Below are 21867 nucleotides of genomic sequence, written 5' to 3'. Positions count from 1 at the left end.
TGACAAACAACTTTACATAACCTTTTTAGATCAAATCATTCTTTTACTAGACCACATGTACCAAGAACTCTGTTATGCTTCGCTTCAACAGCTGCTTTCTTTACAGTGTTTTTCTGTAATATATATGATACTCGAAAATGCTCGAAATACAACAATTCAATATCCAGTATATGACATGCCAGCAGAACCATAGCACTCAGTCTTCAAACGTCAGATTCAGAGAGCTCTGTCCTGAGGAGATTTGGACCTTGATTTGAGATATCAAGAAATTGTGCCAAGTCGTGTATGAACGACTCCATTTCGAGACTATATGCTGGATACTTATAAAGAAAGTTGATGATGTTGATAAGTCCCCATGATGATAAGCCATTAGCAAATCGCAGTTGTGTCCTGATCCGTGGTGCACCAGATTCATTAATTGGAACTTGGTGAGCAATGTAAAGGATGCTGGTGGTTCCAGAGCACTACCTTCCGAAGCAGCATTATCTTATGTATCTGGACATGGCGATTTACGATCATCAATGAGTGAATCTCGTTGTGACCTCCCAGAATTTGTTACAGACAACGAACTCTCCCAAAAGAAACCCGAATTGTCCACGCGCTTGAGACACTCTTGCCAAAATCTTATCATCATTATCAAAATGACAAGTGCAGTTACACATTACATAGTGACGTAAGACATCAAGTCAGAATCAGTTATACCATTGAATCTCCTTGAAGAGCAAAGAGTTTTCTTAGAAGTTGGTAACCCTTGGCTCATGAGTTCTGCGTGTACATTATCGATGCACATCCAATCCCCGAACTATTCTTTCTTCAGATACCAATGCGAGTTTGAAACCTCTGAACCCTTTTTATTTGCCCTTTATTGCCAAGACATAGAACAGACGAGAGTGAAGTAAAGTGTGGTGATATCAGTGACTTGTAGAGGTGAACTTTCTCACACAAAAATCGAGGTCCTCCGCTAGCCTACTTTTCACCCCACACCAAGGGTTTGCCAAGTTACATGAAGCTTCACTAAACGGACGGTTCTAAAGCAACATTTAGTTGAGTTCAGTTGGGATTTGGTATGCCTCATTAAGAACCTTTACTTTCATCGCGCAAAAACAACCCACTTTTGTACTAAAAACGTGGACAGTGAAATGTTTTCCAACATTCGTGGTGAGTGGCTTGCCGTAACGCTCCCACCTTTGCGTTACAGCAAATCTTTCACCGAGGACATTTTCCCAGTATAACAGATTTCCTTCCTTCCTCTGGTGTTCGTTCCCACCAATCACCAAAAGGGCAAATATCCTTCCTACTGTAGCTCGCTCTATCGGTCGGTGAGAATCACCACACCCACAGGTCCTTAGCAAAGACATTCACCCTCCGAAATCGACGAAACAATGTTCCCATCCCGCTGGGAAGGAAGCTTTCGTGCTGTCTGTCTCTCGCTGATTCATAGCACTCTCGCCGTGCGTTGCTGGAGAGAGGGTACAATCCTTCGCTCCTTCGCTCGTCGTGGAAAAAGTGCGCCTCGTCGCAGGTGAAAAAACCAAACAAAAAAGAGAAGAACACAATCCTCCCAACGCCCGAACGCCTTAAAACGGTTCAGCATGCTAGCCGACCACCAGTCACTGTCGGGATTGCAAACAAATCGGTAGCCGAGCACACCGAGCGGGCAAAGACGGGCCATACCATAAAGAGGAGGAAAAAAAAAACAGCCAACCTCGAACCGCGCTTTTCCCATACACTCGCCATTACTACACACAATCGCAAGCAGCAGCAGCAGTAGCAGCAGCAGTAGCAGCAAATCGATCCGCTCGATTTCAGCTTCTCCCCCTTATTGCACACGCACGCCCTGCGAGGGAGGACGGGGTGCTTAATGTTTGGTTGGTGGTGTTTGTTGTTGTCGTTGTGGTTGCGCTAGAACAGGAAGTGGAAACAGGAAGCGAGTGCGCGCGGCTACTATGTTGCAAGCTTGACTTCGGGCCGATTTACTACCCACTAAACGACGGGCAGCGTGTGAGTTTTCCGAGTTTGTGTGTGTGTGTGTGTGTTTGCGTGATTGATGCTGTAAAGTGTGTATGTGTGTGTGTGTGTGTGTGTGTGAGAGTGTGTCTACGTTTCCTTAAATTCTGTGGAAAGGTAGCGAAAGGCAACTTCCCGTTTTGTGTATCCCCCTGCACGGTGTGTCCCCTTGCGCCCAATCGAGGACTTAAACTTCCGGATCCCGACCGCAACACTGGACGGACGGACGATTGTTTGAACTTTTTCACTTTGCTATCTCGGTAGACCACCATCTCGTAGCTTCTCGGCAGCATCCGCTAGTGTTACGAACAAAAAACAAAAACGAATAACGGAAAACGGGATGGTGAAAAGACACTCTTCAAACGGGGCGCTTAGTCCGTGGAGAGTCCGTTAAGTTGGGTGACTACTGCGTCCAGCAGAACAGACTGTACGGTGTGAAGTGAACAGAGTGTGCAGAGATAATGTGCCACCGCTTCAATGTAACCATCCAACCAACAGCCAATGGATGCGGTTGAAGAGTAGCTTTCGAGCCTGCCGCACATATCCGGTGCACCAAACCCCTTATCATTGCCATCCCCGAAAGACAAATCAGTGTGAGGTTTTGCGGTGACTCAAAGTTATCGTCCCCCCAAAAAAAAAAAAAGAGAAAAAAATCAGCACACCATCAGCAAAACTGTTGTAGACAACGGGACGACGACGACCACGCCGACAGCGAGACAAAAGCGCGCCCGGGAGATCTGTTTATTGCAGATAAAGCTCTCGCCACGCGGATTAGTGGACGCCCTGCAGCGACGGACGTCAATCAACACCCGTTCTGAACGGAAAGCGGGGGGGGGGGGGATTTTGCCCTGTACCTGCAAATATTCGGCCGATTGCCCGAGGGTGGCAAATCTTAAAACTCCAACCACACTGCTCCTCCTGGTGTCGTCTCACCTGGGCAGAGGAGCAGTGGAGCAGTCACTTCCGGGAGTTGCGACAGTTGGTAGTGTGTCTCTAGGGGGGGGGAGGAAATTAACAAAAAGGGCGGGTAGGCCAAGGAAATGAGTCCACTTCCTTCGGCTGCTGCAAAAGAGCTGAAGACATTGCTGCAGACGGTTCGGCGGCAGAGCCAACGCCACGATCAAAAGCCCCGGAATAGCCCCCGCTGGATGTGGCTGCTGCGTGGTCCCACACTCACAATTCCAGACCAGAGCTCGTCCATCAACTTCTCCCTCGCATCACTCGCAATCAAGTCGCAGTCGCCGCTGCTGGTGCAATCAGTGTATGTGTGTGTGTGCTCTGCTTCAAAGAGGTCTTGAACGGGGGGGGGGGGCGGGGACCTATTGCAGAGTGATTTCATTTGTTGCACCCCTGCCATGCTTCCTGTTGGCAGGTTTTGTGTCCCACAGGGGGTACACAGAGATAGGGAGATCGATCGCTAGTTTAGAGGTACTGCCGCACCAAAAACCTCTGCGAGAGGTTGTGAGGCGACGCGAACACGGAGATAGTGGTTGCAAAGGCTTTAGCAGGCGTCCTCCATTCTTCTGCTCCACTATTCCGATTGTATGTGTGTGTGTTGGGGAGGGGGAGTGCGTTTAGAGTGCCGTGTTATGGGCCACCAATCGATCCATGAGGCGCGTTGTGTGCCTGTGTGGGAAGCCGGTTGAGTAACGATGACTCTGCAACACCTGGACACTAATGCGCTGCTCGTAGCACCGCATGTAAACAAGCCTGGACAGAGCCTGGGTTGGGGGAAGTGGCTGGAAATCTCCCCTCACACACACACACACACACATTCGAAGGCCCTGTTCTGTTTTCATATCAGGTTCAATTTTAGCACTCATTTCCCATAAGTCACTGCCGTCCGCACACCGCCCAAAGCATGCACAGGACACGCAGATCAATCAAATTAACTCATCGCCATTGTGTCCCCCTCTCTCTCTCTCTCCCTATGTGTGTGTGTGTGTGTCTCCAGTGTCCACAGCGGTGTAATACGATGGTGTTCGATCAGTGAGCAGCAGTGGTACGCGAAATATCTAACAAACAAACAAAAAAGGAAGACAACATCGGCAAAGAGCGCGCGTCTCCCGACGCCCTATTCTGAACATTTGACCGGTGTGCACGCGGCGCTAGTGCAGGCGGCCTGCTACGTGGATGCTACGGATGCCGTACCGGCAGGGCGGATAAACCGGTGTCGAACGGCGCCTCGCAAAACCCATTCGGGGACCCCGATGACCCAGACCGCAAGCAACAAGCGGGAAGCGACACAAGCACCAGCAGAGCAGTGACAGGCGAGCTCCAAACATTCAAAAAAAAAAAACAAAAACAAAAACAAGAAAATCCTGCAACAAACGGCAACAAAATGGTAAGCGACCGATACACTCTCTGAATATCTCTGGTCACCGCGCCGTGGACGCGTTGGGTGATTGAGCGATAGCGCGTTCCCCATTAATCCTGGTGCGGGCGGCGGGGGAATGCCCCCATTTCGGCGCTACATAATTCACCGTCCCGATAACGAAAAGCCGGGCATTCCCCCACCCCTGTTACAACGTCTCTGTTCTTTGTCTTCCCCTTACTGTGTGTGTGTGTTTTTTTTTTTAATTCCACGCCGTCCGCCGGTTTGGAAACTGACACAACTGACTCGCGCGCACTCGGGTGGGGACGCCAACTTACGCGGACACTAGTACGGATTCGTGAACTACGCGCTGGAGCTGCTAGTTTTAAAAAACTTCGGTCTAAACATATGGGAACAAATAAAGTAAGTGTTGTGAAGGAACACCGCCAGCCGTACTGCGGGCGGGCGATAGTTTGAGGGATGGGGAGGCTCGAATTCCAAGTCTTTTGTTAGGTAACACTTCATTATCCCTCTTTCACACACATACACTCTATCAAGAAGGAACGGAAAGGCAGCTCCAACTTTCCAATTGAATTCTGATGCACTGTGTGAAAGTTTTTCAACAATTCCTTGGGAAATGGTGTGTGTGTGTGTGTTTTTTTTCTTCCAATTTCTTTTATTCGCCCCGCGAATTTTTACAATTCTCTGGAAATCCTTCCCCAACTCGCTTGCGAGGAAAATTGTTCGCATTGCGAACGACGTGACGTGCTCGCATCCCCAAATATCCCCCGCTCTGAACAAACTGGTCGCTAAATGTTAGCGATAGAAGAAGTTTTTATATTCCCTGTGTTTTTTGGGGCTTTTATTTTGGGTTGCTGCCTGTCCAATGCTCTAAAAAAGTACAAAAATATATTGAGGAATGGGGCAAAAAATGTGAACAACAAAAAAGTTCCACATCCCCGGGGGGATGTCCGTGCTATAATGCTCCAAGCAACTGTTAATAACTGGAGGGAGCGTGGGTCGCTCAGGGTTCGATTTTTTGGTCAGCGTGCGTTTGACGATGCGCACCACTCCATCCCCACCCCAGTTCGATGTCCAGAAGTTAATTGGATTCCGTGCTCCGGATTTCAGCTGACCTACTTTAAAGCGGTTCGCAATCGCAACCCCGCCCGTGTAGCATCGGAGGATTCCCCGAGTGCAATATATTCCTTCGCTTACTACATCCTTCCGCCAGGCGAAGGGAGAGTGCCTACGACACATTGGCCACACAGCAGAGGATTCTGTAAGCTGGATTCTTGCTGGAATTGGCACCGGACGGATTGTGTGTGTGTTTAAATAGTTGGCTCACGGCCCAACTCATACGATTGTTGATGGGTTGCAAAAAGTCCGCTTCGTCGTCCAGAGAAACTTAAAAAATAAGCTGTATAGGTTCTATCGTCCTTAGTCTGAAGGGCTCGATTGCGTTGCTTTGCTGGCAACGCACCAACTGCGCACCCTTCCGGTGCAGTACATGACGAGTGCACCAGCCGTTATGCCGCATTGGGCGTCACTTCCCTGTAATAGGTTTGGCAAACTGCATCAATTCCATTGGTTGAGGCATGGAATGAGGGCGTTGCAGACATTGGAGCATGGCACAATATCCCAAACCCAAACACATTACATCACATACCGATCCCCCCTGTCTTGGCATACACGCATACGCGTCTGCCATTAATTAATAATCTAGACGTACCTGGCAAATGGTAACAATTCACCTAGGCCCCAACTCCATCTCCATCTACCAGATTGGCAGAGAAGGTACAGGCACAGGTTCATTTGTGGTCAATTATAGCATCATTCCGCGTTCGGTTCATTATGTTGACCCCCCCCCCCCCCTCACTCTGGTTGGTGTCCCGTGATTTCAAAGCGCAAAGCTTACGCGGCCACCGGGCTCATTATTGGAATTATCCGCACGACTCCGCGCGGTGTCGCGAGTCGTGACCGTAATTAAAGGACGTGCCCCAATTTGCAGTAAAGCAGTACTGCGTGGAGGTATTATTTTACTATTGTTGCCAGTAGCGGCGTTGCACAGTGCACTGGGGAAGGAAGGAGCGGTTACAGTGGCAGTAATTGCTGTAAGCACATTTGATGTTTGCTTAAATTTTTATTTTAGAGGATTCTATTGCTATTTGTTTAATTTTGCCATCGCATCAAACATTAATCATTGGCTGTCAAATGTTTGGTCCTATTTAAATGTCAGCTTATTTCGATTGTCAGCCTAGAGGGGTTAAGAGATAGGCGCTATTATTTATAAGCTAAATGAAGACAAAGTATCCTCAATAGTGAAAACGAAACATCGAAGGCCCTTGACAATCGTCTGTATTTGGGACCGAAAAAAGGTCCAAAAGCATGTCTTACTGCTTGCAAGTTGGTTTTCAGCTGCGGTTAAATGTTGTATTTGCACTACAATCATGATATTCATGATATTCTACGCGCCAACAAGCTGATCTGGCTGTGACAGTTCTCTGTTATATGTTGAAAATTATGTGGAGAAGAACTGAGAATTAATTGTGATGCAAGAACAATACTTGACAGCTGTTGCAAAATAACTTCCAAGCGGTGAAAGATGCTGTTTTGAAAAACCCCTATTGGTCGTTTGTCGAATATCTTTCAATGCATTGTTGAAAACCCGAGCATGTTCGGGTAAGATAGACGGATCGGCATCCCCGCAATCATTGCGAATAGCAAACAAAAACACGTTTAGTTTTAATGCAATGAAAAGAAATAGAGAAATCACCTTTGTTAACTTATTTGTTTAGTTTATTTGACGATTTAAAATATGATTTAAAAGATCCTGCAATCATTTAATACTAATCTGTAGGAGCATTTTTTTCTCAAATAGTTGTCACACAATCCTGTTACTGAATGTTATTTACACAATTTCATGATTCATTAGAGACGTAAGATTTTAGAGCTTATGGAGCTTATGAAGTCTCGATGGATGCTGGATGTCAAAATCAACCTTTTTTTCCTAATCAACTTAAATGTACACTAAGAATTTCGTGATTTATAATGACAGTTTCGTTGTTTAGTTTAATTATTAAAAATAAATTTTCATCAAAAATCTGAAGTAAACATGAACAAAAACTAAAATGTTTAAAAGTGAGAGTGCACTTTAGAGGCATTTCTTTCACTGTACTGGAGAGCGCTCGCACTGGAGAATGATAGGTGCGAAACATTCATCAATCCATCATCACGGGATACCACTGCTGCCCACGTGTGCACAACAACTGAAGCTTTACACACGAAAAAAAGAGCGTTTTTGCATGCTCATTTGCCGTCGGGTCCGTTTCAGTGGAAGTAATAATTGGGTATTGATTAATTATAACGACGGAATTCATTTCCAACCCCATTGGAGGGTGCGATGAGCGAAATGATGCTTACCTGCATTATTCCAGGAAATTGCTAAGCATTTCTAACCCTCAAGCTCTGGCCAGTTCTCCAGCGGGAAGCGGAGTTTTGATGTCTATATTTAATTGTAATCCGCAACACTTTGCTAAACAAACCAACTTGACAGGAAAAAGGCGCAGGTAAATATGGAGGGCCAGTTTCTGGTGCGCCAGATCTACGAGGACGACATAACGTACAATCTGATAGAGGCGGCCGTGGATATACTCAGTAAGTGTGGCTTTCCCGTCGGAAGTACGTTGGCCACCCCCCCACGCACAACTGCAATTGACCCTTTGTCCCCCCGTCCGCAGACATACCCGCCGGCGACATACTGGAGCTGTTCGGCAAGACGTTCTTCGAGTTCTGCCAGGACTCGGGCTACGACAAGATCCTGCAGGTGCTCGGGGCGACACCGCGCGACTTCCTGCAGAACCTGGACGCACTGCACGACCATCTCGGCACGCTCTATCCGGGCATGCGGGCGCCGTCCTTCCGCTGCACCGAAACGAACGGCCAGCTCGTCCTGCACTACTACTCCGAGCGGCCCGGGCTGGAGCACATCGTGATCGGGATCGTGAAGGCGGTCGCCTCCAAGCTGCACGGTGTGGACGTGGAGATCAAGATCATACGCCGCAAGGGCGACCCGGTCGAGCCGGAGGCGAAAAAAGCGACCGCAGAACCGCCGGTCGCTAACACCGCCGCCGCCGCCACACCGAAAGCCCGCCACTCGATCCCGGAGGTGGTGAAATCAGTTCCTATCACGTCCCTCGACCCGGCCGTGCCGGAACTGGCCAACCTGGGACTGTGCAAGCGAATTCTAGCCTCGAAAACGTACGGTGAATCTTATTTTTCGAATAGACTTAATAGTAGGTTTCATTCACGGTATCCGCCGGCTAGTGTGCTTCAGTCGCACCCGTTTTCCACCCTCTCCCCGCAAGAACCGCACCTTCTAATGCGTAGCCCATTCTGTTCTTTCTCTCTCTCTCTCTCTCTCTCTCTTTCTCACACACTTTCCGTACCATTTCTCGCCCCTTCATCATCCAACAACTACAAAAAAACGCTCCAAAAACCACCTCGCGCTAGATCTAGCCACCTCGAAGAGCAACTCCGCGCTCAAGCAACCTACCGACACATCGGCGTCCAGTCATGGCAATAAACTTAGCATAAGCAGTAGTCAAAACGGAAGCAATAGTATACCGCTCTGCGGCGAGGTTAGCAAAGCTAGTAAAGACACCAATACCAATTGTGATAGCAGCAGCAGCAGCAGCAGCGGCGGCCCGGCGCGCAACGGCCCCGAATGGCAGCAGAAGGGGCCGAAGGGACCGGGCACCACCGCCGTCGAGCGGTCGGACCACTTTCAGTTTCTCATCACCGAAATCTCCGGCCCGAAGACGCCGACGCGCCGCTCGGACGAGAAGGATCAGCAGGCGGTCTGCCAGCTGGTGGCTAAAGGTAGGGGTCCCCGGTTTGGTCTCAGGTGTGCTCGATTGTCAGCAGAAGAATGCAAGCAACGTTTTTGCGCTTTCCGGTTTGTTCTTTTTTTTTTCTTCTATTTCAGAACCGATGATCTCGCCGATGACGTTTTGCAAAATCTTTCCGTTCCATCTGATGTTCGACCGGAACATGCACATCGTGCAGGCGGGCCGATCGGTTTCACGGGTAATTCCCAGGTAGGTTTGGTTGCGCAGATGAGCTGCATCATCCCAGTTGGCAGAGATTTGGAGGAAACGGTCGAGGAGTGGTCCGGTCGTTCGGGTTCTTTCAAGTGAATGAACTGTTTTAGCATGATTTTGCGAACTTGCCATCCATATGACGAACGGCTGAATAGTGTTGTGCTTCATGAATCTTTCGTAAAGATTCTTTCGTATGAATCTTCAGTGATTTGATTGTCGAATCGAATCTCCAAAGATTCATGAATCTCTCTCATTGATTTTGAATTCAGAGAGATTCATTTTGAAGATTCATTCAGATTTATGAATCTGAATCAGCGTTAGCCATCTCTACTACTGAACGGACGATCAAATGAACTAATCATTGATAGAACGTTGAACTTCAGGTGTTTACAAACAGCTGAACAATGGGCTACAGAACTCCAGAACTGTGATCTCGATGTAGCGATGTATGTATTTGACCGCTTGAAAGACTGTTTGCAGAAGAGCGGAAGAACTACCGTTCTCGAGTAGTTATTTTACAATAGTGAACTGGTTCAACTGGTTTGCTGGTCTGGTGGTACAGTCGTCAACTCGTACGACGTAACAACATGCCCGTCATGGGTTTAAGCCCCGAATAGACCGTGCCCCCATACGTAGGACTGACTATCCTGCTATGGTAACAATAAGTCACTGCAAGCCAAGCTCACTTACACTAGTGGCTACAGGCAGGCCTTGACCGACAACGGTTTTTCTGCCAAAAAAGAAGAAGAAGAACTGGTTCAAATCTCTCCAGAAAAGATTTTGACCCTAAATGCACACTAACCTTGCATCTGCTCGACTTTTTCGGTAGAATTTACGAGAAAAACTGTCCACTGCTGGCACTCTTCGAAGCGGTGCGGCCCCATCTACAGCTGAGCTTTGAAAACATTCTGGCCCATATTAACACAATCTACGTCCTGAAGACGAAGGCGGGCGTTATGTCCAAGAGCGAGAGATATCTAAGACTGAAGGTACGTGGCAAGTTGTGGTGCCTCGAGGTGTTCCCGATAGCTATGCTGTATGCTCACGCTCCTCGCCCTTCTGCTCTCTATTTCCCAGGGACAAATGATGTACATTCCGGGATCGGATCTGATACTATTCCAATGTTACCCGAGCGTGATGAATCTCGACGATCTAACCAAGTAGGTGGCAGCGGACGAACGCGTGCACCCCAGGCATTATTCTCCCTAACCCTTCTGCACACTCTTTCACTTTCCCCGCAGGAAGGGTCTGCACATCTCCGACATCCCGCTGCACGATGCCTCCCGCGATCTGGTGCTGCTGAGCGAGAAGTTCGAGGCGGAGTACAAGCTGACCACCAACCTGGAGATACTGACCGACCGGCTGCAGCAGACGTACCGCGATCTCGAGAGCGAGAAGCAGAAGACGGACCGGCTGCTCTACTCCGTCCTGCCGAAGACGGTCGCGAACGAGCTGCGGCACCAGCGGCCGGTCGCGCCGAAGCGGTACGACTCGGTGACGCTCATGTTTTCCGGCATCGTCGGGTTCGGCCAGTACTGTGCGGCGAACACGGACCCGGAGGGTGCGATGAAGATCGTCAAGATGCTGAACGAGCTGTACACGATCTTCGACGAGCTGACCGACTCGAAGAGCAACTCGAACATCTACAAGGTGGAGACGGTCGGCGACAAGTATATGGCGGTGTCGGGGCTGCCGGACGAATGCGAAAACCACGCGAAGTGCATTGCGCGGCTCGCACTGGACATGCTCGATATGGCGAAGAACGTCATGATGGGCACGGAGGCGATGGTAAGTGCAAGCGAACTGTGTTCTCTTTTTTGCGGCTGCTCAGTTCCTGGACAGGAAACGAAGGACACACCTCTAACGCCTCCACTAATTCCAATTCTCAATACTCCCGTGGTGTGGGTGTAGAAAATCACCATCGGTATCCATTCGGGCGAGGTCGTGACCGGTGTGATCGGCAACCGGATGCCGCGCTACTGCCTGTTCGGCAACACGGTCAACCTGACGAGCCGAACGGAGACTACCGGCGTCCCGGGACACATCAACATCAGCGAAACCACGTACAAGTAAGTTGCACTCATCAGTCGAGCAAATCGATATATTTCTGCATTTTGCGGGGCAGCGGCAGCTTTAACACACCGCCGGGCAGCTGAAAGTTGTCGCGCAGCACGTCCCGCACCAGACAGCGGCAGGTGTGCTTGAGCGTCGGCACACCGTACACCTGGTCCGGTGGCAGCAGTCCGTCCTCTAGCAGCGCCTCGTACTTAGCGTGGAACATCTCCTTGCGGACCGCGTACAGGTGCGGCTTGTACGGCAGCTCCACCATGCGAACCGTGCGGAGCAGCAGCTTCAGGCACGACACCAGCTGGAACGGGTAGCAGCGGTTTTCGCACTCGGCCAGCTTTTCCAGCAGACTCAGCACCGGGCTAGCGCCACCATCGTCCGGGCAGGGGTTGGCACCGTGCCGCAGCAGTATCAGCACGACGTCAGGTGCCGATGCCTGCAGGGCGACGCGTAGCGGCGACGCCTTACCGCACGACTCGATCGGCACATCGATGAATCTGCGACGGAAAGCGGAGGTTGATCGGTTTGAACGATGCGTTGGGTTTTGGAAATCTCTGACCAAACACTTACTTGGTCTGGCGCAGCCGCTGGTAAGCGTACGAGTAGGTCGGATAGATGGCACGCGCCTTCGCCGAATGGTGCAGGAAGAACACGACCGCACGCAGGTTCTCGTCCTGATCGTTGAAGTCGCTCTTCCAGCCGGCGATGAAGTGGGGCGCATTGCAGCCGAACAGTGCGCCCAGAAACAGCCGCTCGAACGTCTTTTCACACTTGAAGATTTCATCTGTGGGTGGACGAGCGGTTAGGGATGTGTAAATCCTTGACGCCAAAATGTACTTGGCGCATCCCGTACCTAGCAGGTTTCGCACGATGGTTGAATCCTCCAGCCCCCAGTCCCAGGTGATGCGGAGCGCTATGTACAGCACGTTGTGATACTTGCCCATCAGGCACACCTCGTAGTTGTCGCCCTTCATCCGGTTGTGGTAGTCGATGGCGGACGTGACGGCCAGCCCCACTGCCAGCTGGGTCGTGGCCGTCTGCCGACCCTGGATGCAGCCGGAGATGACCGAGTTCAGGTGGCTGATGATGTCGCGCCGGCCGGCCCGCGATGACAGCCCGCTGCGCTCCATCTTGTCGAAGCACTCCTCGAAGAACACGTCGAACACGTACTCCATCGTCGGCGTATCAGTTGGTACTCATTCGGGCTTAAGGGTGTAGTGTGCGCCGTCTAGCGCTTGGATTTGGACTGGCTTGGGGAGAGAAAAAAAACAACCTTACCTGTCCACCCGGTGGTTTCACGAAGGAAGCCTTGCAACCGAACAAGCAACAACAACCAAAAAAAAAACTATTGGGAGGTCTACAAGTGAGGAAACTCTGCTAAGGGGAACCTGCCGGGCATAGAACTAGCTCAGTCCCCTCGCGCGTTGCAACTATGGCTTCCGTCACAGGTGTTTGCTGGTGCGCCAGCGCAATGAAGTAGCATTTACGTCCGGAAACGGGGAAATCCCTGAACGCTCAAACTTATCGAACCAGGTTGTATCGATTGAAGTCTAGTTTGCACGACGATGGACAAACAGTTTTGGGGAAATTGGAACGCACGTCTTACATCACCGACGACGATATGTACGACCTTCGGCGGCTGGAACATCGATTCGAAAGCTTTGACGTGCTGTGGATGTGACGTAGTCTAGTCTTTGGAAAAAAGTCTTCCGAGCCAGAGTGTCTAGTAGTTGAAGAAATCACTGTGTTGTGTGTGTCCAGTTGCTGTCGTCAGCCACTGAAATCATAGTCATCTTTGACGTATCATGACGCACTTTACTTAATTTATGACTTACCAACGAGATGTTCTTTGTTCTTTCGATTGTGATAATCGCGTCATGTTCATGACGTTTTGCAGCACTGACTGCCGTACAACTGATGCGCTGCAAGTCTTGTGTTGGATGTCATAACTTAATTTCTCGCATGTTAAGTCTCTCTTTCAGGATTCTCTATTCATTTGAATATCATAAACAGCCCAATAGATTAACAAATAAAAAAAAACTCCTCTCTATATATCTGTTTCTAATTTGACAGGCTGCTCTGCGATCCCGTCAATCACGATCCCTCGTTTAATCTGGAGTACCGCGGACCGGTAGTGATGAAGGGTAAGCCCGAACCGATGGACTGCTGGTTTCTAACACGCAAGGGCACACCGGCCACTAAATAAGCTGGACAGGCTTCGAGCACCCATATCCCCAAAAAACCGGACAGCTTTCCTTTTCTTCTCAGCGATGTGTGTGTGTGTGCGTGTGTGTATGTTGATAGATGTTTTGATGAACCAATGCCGATGCTCCCGCACCAGGGTTAGGCTTACAATCGTTTGTTGTAATGATGTCGTGTAGGAAGGGAAGAAGCGAGAGAAGAGAGTAAAAAAAACGAATCTAGTGTACTCCTTACGCGTGTAGGTTGTATGTTTTTGTACTGTCTGCCAAAGCAATCTATCTCTCTAGTCACTCTCACACACTCTTTAGATCATTTGCCAAAGCCTCCGGAACACACACGTCCACCCTTAGTCCATTCGATACGCGTGTAGGAAGCGTGTGTGTGCGCGCGCGTGTTTCCAGCAATGACGACCAACACGGAGAGAGCTTGCCATCGTCCTACTCCCCTACTACTAAGCTCTAGATTCGCTGCGTGTTTCGTACTTGTAGGTTGTACGCGCTCGAAGGGGTCGAGAGAAAAAAAAAACAAGATGGAGATGTGTCAGATGCTAAATCGTTTCCTTCCGTTTCACACACTATACTAGAAAGCCACGGTGCGTGTACTTTTGTAGCCTTTTTAGATAGCTGTACAATGAGAGTATTTATATAAACAAACAAAACAAAAACCGACATAGTTTTGACGTTGACAGTATGTAGTTTGTAGGGGTACTAATGGTAGTCTTCTAAAGATTTAGTAGATGGACGCAAACCAAAAACAAAACAAAAAAAGATAAGAAAAAACATTTAGCTAATATACATAGAATTTGGGCCAATCGTGATAGATGTACAACATAGTGGAAATTTGCAAACAATCGGTGCCAACCCGAACCAAGAAAAAGATATAACCAATCTCCTGCCCTCTCCCTTTCCCTCGCCATCCCCTTCACTCCTAGCTAAATGCTATCCTGCGCGCGATAAAATTATCTACTGCAACCTTAAACGAAATCAAACAAACAAAAAAAACGAACCAAAAAAAAACGATACTAAATAATCCAAAGCAAACACAAACGTGAAACCGATGTCTAGAAATACCATTCATTAAATCACAATCGCCCTGCATTGACATTCAAAACAACAAAAACTCCATCACACAGTATCGCACACTCATATACCACAGAGAGACACATACAAAACGAAAAAAAAAAAACGGACATCGCCACAGACCGATGGTGATTAGCGTGCTGCAAGTACGAGTGAGCTACGCTCTACACGAGATATATTACGCGAATCATGCTTCATTGGGAGCGATTCTTCTTCTACCGGTAATAACTACAACAGCAATGCCGAACAAAACAAAACGAAACAAACAAACAAAGTCGCTAATGATGATGTTATGACCAGAGCGAAACACAAATAAAGTCTAACTAATCCCTCTCTACATGCTTTCGTGGTGGTAGTATGGTAGCGCTAGTGTGTGAGTGTGTCCATAACTTCGTCGCAATACAGCTGCAATACAGAATCATTTGGACTTGAACTCGTTCTGAATCGTATGATTTGAGGCGAATCGTTACTACGGCCGAATGCATTGAGTGTGAATTATACCGTGATTTTTTGAATCTTCAATATGTTAGATGAGAACAACGTTTAGCATTTGTGGAATGTATGAATATCCGAAGTTGAAAACACGAAAGAAGTAAGAATTAACACATTGAAGCATCATAGCATTTCAGTTACCGTTCAAGTTGTACACATCTACAAAGATTAAAATATGGATTCATAACACTTCCAAGAATCACTAATATATAATAAGAATCGTTGCAAGAAATGTATTACGTTAGCGTGCTCGGAATGACTTTTTATTGCAAATTCATACGCTCCATCCAGCACATCGCTTATTTCGTTTAACGTATCTTTAATCCTAATTGCCAATCAAAACTTTGTTTTGTCTAACTGAAAGGTACAGCTTCACATTACGCTGGATAAAGCAATCTCAACCATCACGATCGGCCGAGTGCTTGCTTTAGGGCCGCTTCAGGACCGGCAGTACTCACTCTTGAACTCATTCTCCTGATCGGCCCGGACCGGTGCATCGTTCAGCGGACACACCACCACACTGGTGCGCTGCTCCATCAGCTGGATGCGAATGCGCTGCACGTACACGCGCGGCACCACCAGCAGGCGCCAGGTGAGCGGGTTGAGCGGATTCGTCCGATACTCCCAGGTCAGCATCACCTTCAGCAGCTTGGCGACGTGCGAACCGGCCATGATGGCGGAATAGTTACCGCCCGGCTCGAAGTACACCGGATCCTTGGAGAAGTCCATCTTGCCCGAGCGCACGCCGCCCTCACCGTGCAGCTCGAACGACATCTTGCCAATCTCGCCCCCGTGTATGAGGCTCTCCTCCTCGTCGGAAACGCTCATCGTGATGCGGAAGTGCGATCCTGCAGAGGGACGCTAACAGTTTTGAGCGCTGTACGAGCAGTGTGCGCTGCGCCGGCAATACTTACGGCAGTACGGTGGCTCAGCGCCCGTAATCATGTAAACACTCAGCGGAGCGTTCGGATCCTTTATCACACCGTTCTCGATCAGCCGGCTGTAGCTTTCCTGCGCCTTCAGCCCAAACTCGACGCAGTAGTGCCCGTCCCGGTCGCACTCGAAGCATTCGCCGCGCAGAAACTGTGCGTACGACTCGCACCCGATGCCGACGAACGGGCACCGGTGCAGTATGCTGTCCGTCAGGAACTGGTGGCACCGCAGATGGTTGCAGCCGAAGAACTCCTGAAAGCCCCAGAAGAACGAGTCGTCGTGCTTGCGGATGAACTTGTTCATCGGATCGCTGCAGCCCGGCTGATTGTACCCCCCGTTCGGGTAGAAGTCGACGTGCCCGATAGGCTGGTACATCCCCAGCCCACCCTTGCTCACCCACTCCGAACCGTCCGAGTGGATCACGTCCACGAACTTGGCGTCGCTGCGATCGAGCCGCACCAGCGGATCCGTATCGGAGAACAGTGGTTCGGCCGGATCGAGCCCGGTAATGCGGCCCAGCTTTAGCCCGAAGTCCTTCTGCAGATGGTACCCGGCGTACCCGCACAGGTGCGACCCGAGCGAGTGGCCCAGCAGGTGCACCTTGTCCAGGTTCTTCATGTTCAGCTCCTCCTGCAACGGACACAGACACGGGTTTTTGGGAAGTTGGATTTGGTAACTGATAGAGGGGTTTCAGGCGAGGTGGTGGTGCCTACCACGCGGTGCCTACATAGAGCAAGTAGATCACGTGCGCCGTGATGGCCCCGATCAGCCGAATGTTGGCGCAGGTTTGCGTGTACGGTGGGTTCGACGCCTTGCGCCAGTCGATCACGACGCAGCTGGCCGTCCGGTCCGGATCGTTCTCGATCAGTGCGTTCACCATCTGCCGGATCTGTCAGTAGTGCAATGGATAGGCGGGTGTCAGACGATTACAAGCTCTTTTAGTGTAGTTGCGATAAACTCCCTAAGATCCTTACCCACGGTCGATCACCAGACTCGATGTAGCCGTGCGTGATGAAGTAGATGCGCCCCTTGGGGTTGATGCCGAGATGCCGCACGCTGGCCGGATCGTTGATGTCGATAAACTTCGGATGATCGGTGTTCGGCTTGGTAAACACCGGGTACCGCACGTCCACCGTCGCCGGCGACTGCGGATGGTACGCGACGGGGCGCTTCTCGTCGATCCAGGGCGGCGTAATCGGGAAGCAGCCGTACACACCGTAGCAGCGCACATCTTCCGCCAGCGAGAACTCACCTACAAACGAGAGCGGAGGCGTGAGCGTCATGTACTGGCCCCATTGTACGAATGTCACAGCTACTACACCTGCAAACACCTACCACTCGTCTTGTTGCTATCCGCACTGAGCGTTTGATTGTGTATCACATTGATCAGCGAGTTGTTGTACTCATGGTTTGCCATCCAGAGGATGGTCTGCAGCAGAAACCCGGTGGTGTTGCTTATCTCCATCGTTTTGATTGTGCTGTGGAGCCCACTTGTGTTTTCCACACCTTGCCAGTCACTGTAACTGCTCGTTCCAAACCAACACCGAGCGCGTGAGTGTCCTCCACCCGACTAAAGGCGAAGGCCGACTGCCACACCGGCCCGCAGTCATCGCAATTAGTTCGGTCGGCAGGAGCGAACAAAAAAAAAAGCAAAAAGCACACACACACACAAACCACTGTTGACGTTTTGATTCCGATGAAATCAATCTGCTCCGTAGGGGTTGGGGCAGCTCACAGCCGATTGAAGCCGATCGCGCACGGAGACAAAGACCACTGATAAGAGCGGGGTTTGGAGCTCCGGCAAGCGAGTCCTAGAAACAAACGCGACTTTCAACGACATCCGAGAAAAAGAGCGAAAGAGACTATTCCAGTAAAGGTATGGTCGTAAACAGTGTTTCAGTGCGACTGCAGGAAATGTGTTCTCAACGTTGCGTACAACGCAGGAAGATCCTTCAGGAGCGCTTAACTTTGAACCCTTCTATCAGCGCACGGCACTCGATGACAGCTCTACGAGCGATGATTCTTCTAAAAATATCGATGAAGGGATCTCCTTTGCTGCTGATGCGTAATCGCGAGCGAGTGTCCCCCAGTGCGAGGTCAGGATCGACCTCCGATCCAGCGATAGTTACTTCAAGCTAGTTGATTAAGAGGCGTCATTTTAAAAGGGGGAGGAGAGAAAAAAAAGTCCAATGCGTGTAACCTCATTACGCCTTTACGCCTAATCTCGCAAGGCTTTGCGCACAAAAACAGTCTAGAAGACGCTGGGAGCCTGCTGGGAAAGGTGTTTGCCTGATGCTGTCGCAATGTTTCACGCTCATCACTGGGAACAGCTGCACCCGGACGTCGCTACGTACAGTGCGCCATTTACGTCACTGATAGCAGCAGCAAGCATCCTGGAGTGGAGCACAAAGTTCAGACGCACTGGCTCGCCGTAAACACAGGACCTACAGTGCCCTTCGGACACCGGCGGGGCGGTAGCGCGTGCAGCCGCGGCACGAACCAGGGCAGCAGCCGGATTTTGACATTTGGCCGCCGCGTGGAAGCGACCCCGGCTTATCAAGTGCGCCGAGAGCGATCTGCGCCACTGCCCCAAGATTACCTTGAAGTGCGTCCCCAGTGTCGGTGTACACTACATTACAGTGAGTGGAAATATGGGGAGGTTTGAAAAGGAAAAAAAAACACACGAAACACGGAGTCTTCACTTAGATTTCAGTATTTGATATTTTATAGTACATATAATTATATTTTTACATTACTTTTGCTTTTTTAAACTACAATACATTGCATTGATAAGGCAGGCGAAAGCGAGTGTGTGATGAGGGGAGTTGGGGGTTGAAATAAGACGTCAATTGAATGAGATGTAATAGTACCTAGGATGATAGTGTGAACGATACACTGTTCTGCTAATGCTTTTTGCAGTGTACCTTCGCCAGCACGCCCAGCTCGTTGTTGGTGATGGGCCCGTTCGTCGCCTGGCACATCTTCACCCGTCTGCTCTGCGCCAGCGTCTGCAGCTCGACGTACTCGATGTACACGCGGGGTGAGGTGAGCAACCGCCAGGTGAGCGGGTTCAGCAGGTTCGTCTCGTACTCCCAGCCGATGCTGATGGCCGTCGGTTCACTGTTTGCCCGCCCCGTGATGACTTTGGAGTAGTTATGTCCCGGCTCGAACAGGCTGCGTGTAGGAGTAGTAGATAGTAGGATACAGTTAACATGCAAAAAAAAAAATACAGTCACTTGCGCACACTTACGTCGGCACCTCGTTGAAGTAGATCTTGTCGTCGCGCCCGTCAATGTACAGAAAGATCTTGCCAATCTCCGGCCCGTGCTCCACACTCTCCTTGCCGTCCGCGATCTTGATCGTGATGCGGAAGTTGGGCGTCAGGAACGGTGCGTACGAGTTGGTGAGGAAGAACAGCTCGATGGGCCGGTACTCGCTCACACTAACCTGTCGCTCCCGCACCAGCCGCCTGTACCCGTGCACACTGTTCATGCCAAACTCGATGCAGTGGCTGCCGCGCGCCCCACAGTCGAAGCATTCGCCCGCATTGTAGCCTTCGTACGTGTCGCACGACACGACCCGCATCGGGTGCCGTATGCTCTCCGTGAAGTACAGGTAGGAGCGCGAATGGCTGCAGCTGAAGAACTGGAACACGCTCGACACGAACCGATGGTTGCCGGCGTCCTTCCAGAAGTTGCGCTCGCAGCCCGGCTGATTGAAGCCCCCGTTGGGGTAGAAGTCGACGTGCCCGATCGGTTCGAGCAGCCCGAGCCCGATCTTGGGCACAAACGGTGTCGCGTCACTGTGCACAATGTCCACGAACTTGGCGTCGCCCGGATCGAGCCTCACCCGGGTGTCCGTCTCGGTGAACGCTAGCTCGGCCGGATCGAGCCCCGTGATGCGACCAAGCGTTAGGTTGTAGGTGTCACGCAGCATCGTGCCGGTATATCCGGAGAGGTGCGAACCGAGCGAGTGACCTATCATGTGCACGTTGTCGAGGTTCTGCAATCCTAGCTGACCCTGGGGAGAGGAGGGCGGCACACAGATTCAGAGACGGTGTAAGATGAGAACTTGCAAGAACAGGGGTAGGACTTTATTTTGAGAGCTTACCATCATCGTATATATAAAGTGCCCCACGATGTTCCCCACCAACCGAATGTTAGCGCACGCTTGATTGTACGGTGGATTGGAGCCCTTGCCCCAGTCGATAACAATCACCGTCGAGTCGGCGTCCATATCCAGCAGCGCGTTCATCATTTTTTCAATCTAGAAAGCGGAACAATACAAAACCAAATCGGATAAAGACACATCGCCCAGACGGCACAGGCACAGGACGCTCTCCTACCCATTTCGTGGCCCCCTTCTCCAGAAAGCCGTGCGTGATGAAGTAGATCATGCCCCTCGGGTTAATGTCGGTCGAGCTGATCGAGTCCGGCAGGTCCAGGTAGCTCGGGAACTTGTTCAAGTACTGCGGGTACGACCGGTTGCGCCCATTAAATATCACAAAGCTCACGTCCAGCTCTTCCGGCGGCTCCGGCAGCAGTGCGATCGGGCGGCGGGCACTCGTCCACGGATCGGTCGTGGTGTAGCAGCCGAAGATACCATAGCACACGGTAAGATCTGCACAGGATCCATGCGGTGGAAGGTGTTGTGGTTAGTAAGGGGTTTTGCGTTGATGCCAACGGCTGATCGCGGTATTACCTGTCCGCAGTCGTGGACTGTTCACAACACTGTTGTCACCGTAGTTGAGCGAGTAGTTGTGCAGCAGTAAAAAGGTGGGAAACATTAAGCCCGTTCCGTTCATTTTCTTAATCTAGGGCTGCCCTTTGCAGCATCCAGTACCCCTCCAAAATCACTTCAAAAAAACAGCGGAATGTCTGATATGGCGTCACCTATCTGTCTCTTTACATCCTGCATGTGCTGTAGCCGCGTGCAAGATCGGTAGTGTTCAGGGTCTTTCACTATATATAACTGTACGATTGGTTGGTTGATGTGATTGCCTCCACAGACAGTGTATGATCGATGAAGATTGAATGATCGGTTTATGGTCGCGTGCACACCGTGGTGGAAGTAGCCGAAACGGTTTTTTTCCCCAACTATCACGACTCCAAATTTACACTTCCGCGTTGCCGCAACTTTCTTGGACGATTGCGAAGCTGCCGGCAACAGATTAAGGGGTATTGCACTGGCGCAGAGAAGATTCTCGCTACTGAGCTGTCGGTGTGCGAGAGCGATTTAAATAGCTTGCCATGCACACGTCCAACACCGACCGCGTCCGCGCTCCCCACGCAGGTTCGTGAATCTTCGTGCTAGAATAAGCAACGAAACAGAAATAGCGCTCATTTGGACTAATGAAACCAGCCAGAGAAGGAGGATGAGAAAGAGAGAGAGAGAGAGAGAGAGCGCCAAACGACGATGATGAGATGAGTGAGATTGTCCGCTCATCGTCTGAGGATGGTGTCGAACCAAAACCAATAGTCGCCAAACGATGCACCAGGCCGCGCGGGGCACAGTTTAATTGGAAGAAATTGTTTAATGATACATCTCGGCTCGCCACTGTCTGGGCCGAACTTTCACACCCGAGCAGACTAATTAAAGCCGACATCTTGAAAGTGCTTGATAAGTACCGGATGCTGGAGCATCCAAGATAGCATCTGAAGTATCTGGCCGC

General features: G+C 50.3%; 4 protein-coding genes across 8 annotated transcripts; 1 reads left to right on the top strand and 3 right to left on the bottom strand.

Annotated features, from left to right (window-relative positions):
* Positions 1-1549: 1549 nt before the first annotated feature.
* LOC120954549 (guanylate cyclase soluble subunit beta-1) lies at positions 1550-15108 on the top strand. Of its 4 annotated transcripts, none has more exons than XM_040374652.2 (12): positions 1550-2001; positions 3962-4351; positions 4671-4744; positions 7878-7978; positions 8062-8586; positions 8834-9202; positions 9309-9420; positions 10253-10412; positions 10501-10583; positions 10665-11211; positions 11335-11492; positions 13564-15108. In XM_040374652.2, exons 2-12 carry the CDS (start codon positions 4349-4351, stop codon positions 13694-13696), a joined length of 2265 nt encoding a protein of 754 aa, XP_040230586.2. In that variant the 5' UTR covers positions 1550-2001; positions 3962-4348; the 3' UTR covers positions 13697-15108. The 4 variants fall into 4 exon arrangements, with proteins under 4 accessions (XP_040230586.2, XP_040230581.2, XP_040230580.2 ...); XM_040374647.2 differs by having other exon boundaries at positions 1551-1868; positions 8062-8616; XM_040374646.2 differs by having other exon boundaries at positions 1551-2001; positions 8062-8616.
* Positions 11499-13556, bottom strand: LOC120954587 (uncharacterized). 2 transcript variants are annotated; one of them, XM_040374664.2, is made up of 3 exons: positions 12344-13555; positions 12061-12274; positions 11499-11987 (listed from the first exon to the last, which is right to left on the bottom strand). In XM_040374664.2, the coding sequence occupies exons 1-3, from the start codon at positions 12663-12665 to the stop codon at positions 11507-11509; spliced, it is 1017 nt and encodes a 338-aa protein (XP_040230598.2). In that variant the 5' UTR covers positions 12666-13555; the 3' UTR covers positions 11499-11506. The 2 variants fall into 2 exon arrangements, with proteins under 2 accessions (XP_040230598.2, XP_049465894.1); XM_049609937.1 differs by having other exon boundaries at positions 12061-13556.
* Positions 15109-15499: 391 nt separating the features above from the next.
* LOC120956664 (pancreatic triacylglycerol lipase-like) lies at positions 15500-18037 on the bottom strand. Its single transcript, XM_040378336.2, has 5 exons — positions 17532-18037; positions 17171-17448; positions 16924-17085; positions 16178-16826; positions 15500-16111 (listed from the first exon to the last, which is right to left on the bottom strand). Exons 1-5 carry the CDS (start codon positions 17659-17661, stop codon positions 15702-15704), a joined length of 1629 nt encoding a protein of 542 aa, XP_040234270.1. The 5' UTR covers positions 17662-18037; the 3' UTR covers positions 15500-15701.
* An 856-nt stretch (positions 18038-18893) lies between these two features.
* On the bottom strand, positions 18894-21411 carry LOC120952206 (pancreatic triacylglycerol lipase-like). Its single transcript, XM_040371421.2, has 5 exons — positions 20898-21411; positions 20542-20816; positions 20307-20462; positions 19447-20216; positions 18894-19370 (listed from the first exon to the last, which is right to left on the bottom strand). Exons 1-5 carry the CDS (start codon positions 20998-21000, stop codon positions 19100-19102), a joined length of 1575 nt encoding a protein of 524 aa, XP_040227355.1. The 5' UTR covers positions 21001-21411; the 3' UTR covers positions 18894-19099.
* Between the last annotated feature and the right edge of the window lie 456 nt (positions 21412-21867).

The sequence above is a fragment of the Anopheles coluzzii genome, chromosome X (genome assembly GCF_943734685.1).
Source record: "Anopheles coluzzii chromosome X, AcolN3, whole genome shotgun sequence".
In the NCBI taxonomy this organism is placed as follows: Eukaryota; Metazoa; Arthropoda; class Insecta; order Diptera; family Culicidae; genus Anopheles; species Anopheles coluzzii.
This window is presented reverse-complemented; position numbering and strand designations above follow the sequence as displayed.

Coding starts and splice junctions, on each gene's coding strand:
- LOC120954587 (XM_049609937.1), bottom strand. CDS start 12,665: ATGGAGTACGTGTTCGACGTGTTCTTCGAGGAGTGCTTCGACAAGATG. Junction 11,988..12,060: donor CAGCGGCTGCGCCAGACCAA/GTAAGTGTTTGG, acceptor TTTCCGTCGCAG/ATTCATCGATGTGCCGATCG.
- LOC120954549 (XM_040374647.2), top strand. Junction 7,979..8,061: donor GGCGGCCGTGGATATACTCA/GTAAGTGTGGCT, acceptor CCCCGTCCGCAG/ACATACCCGCCGGCGACATA. Junction 9,203..9,308: donor CTGCCAGCTGGTGGCTAAAG/GTAGGGGTCCCC, acceptor CTTCTATTTCAG/AACCGATGATCTCGCCGATG.
- LOC120952206 (XM_040371421.2), bottom strand. CDS start 21,000: ATGAACGGAACGGGCTTAATGTTTCCCACCTTTTTACTGCTGCACAAC. Junction 20,463..20,541: donor AGAAGGGGGCCACGAAATGG/GTAGGAGAGCGT, acceptor TCCGCTTTCTAG/ATTGAAAAAATGATGAACGC. Junction 19,371..19,446: donor TACTTCAACGAGGTGCCGAC/GTAAGTGTGCGC, acceptor TCCTACACGCAG/CCTGTTCGAGCCGGGACATA.
- LOC120956664 (XM_040378336.2), bottom strand. CDS start 17,661: ATGGAGATAAGCAACACCACCGGGTTTCTGCTGCAGACCATCCTCTGG. Junction 17,449..17,531: donor GGATAGCAACAAGACGAGTG/GTAGGTGTTTGC, acceptor TCTCGTTTGTAG/GTGAGTTCTCGCTGGCGGAA. Junction 16,827..16,923: donor ACGTGATCTACTTGCTCTAT/GTAGGCACCGCG, acceptor TGTCCGTTGCAG/GAGGAGCTGAACATGAAGAA.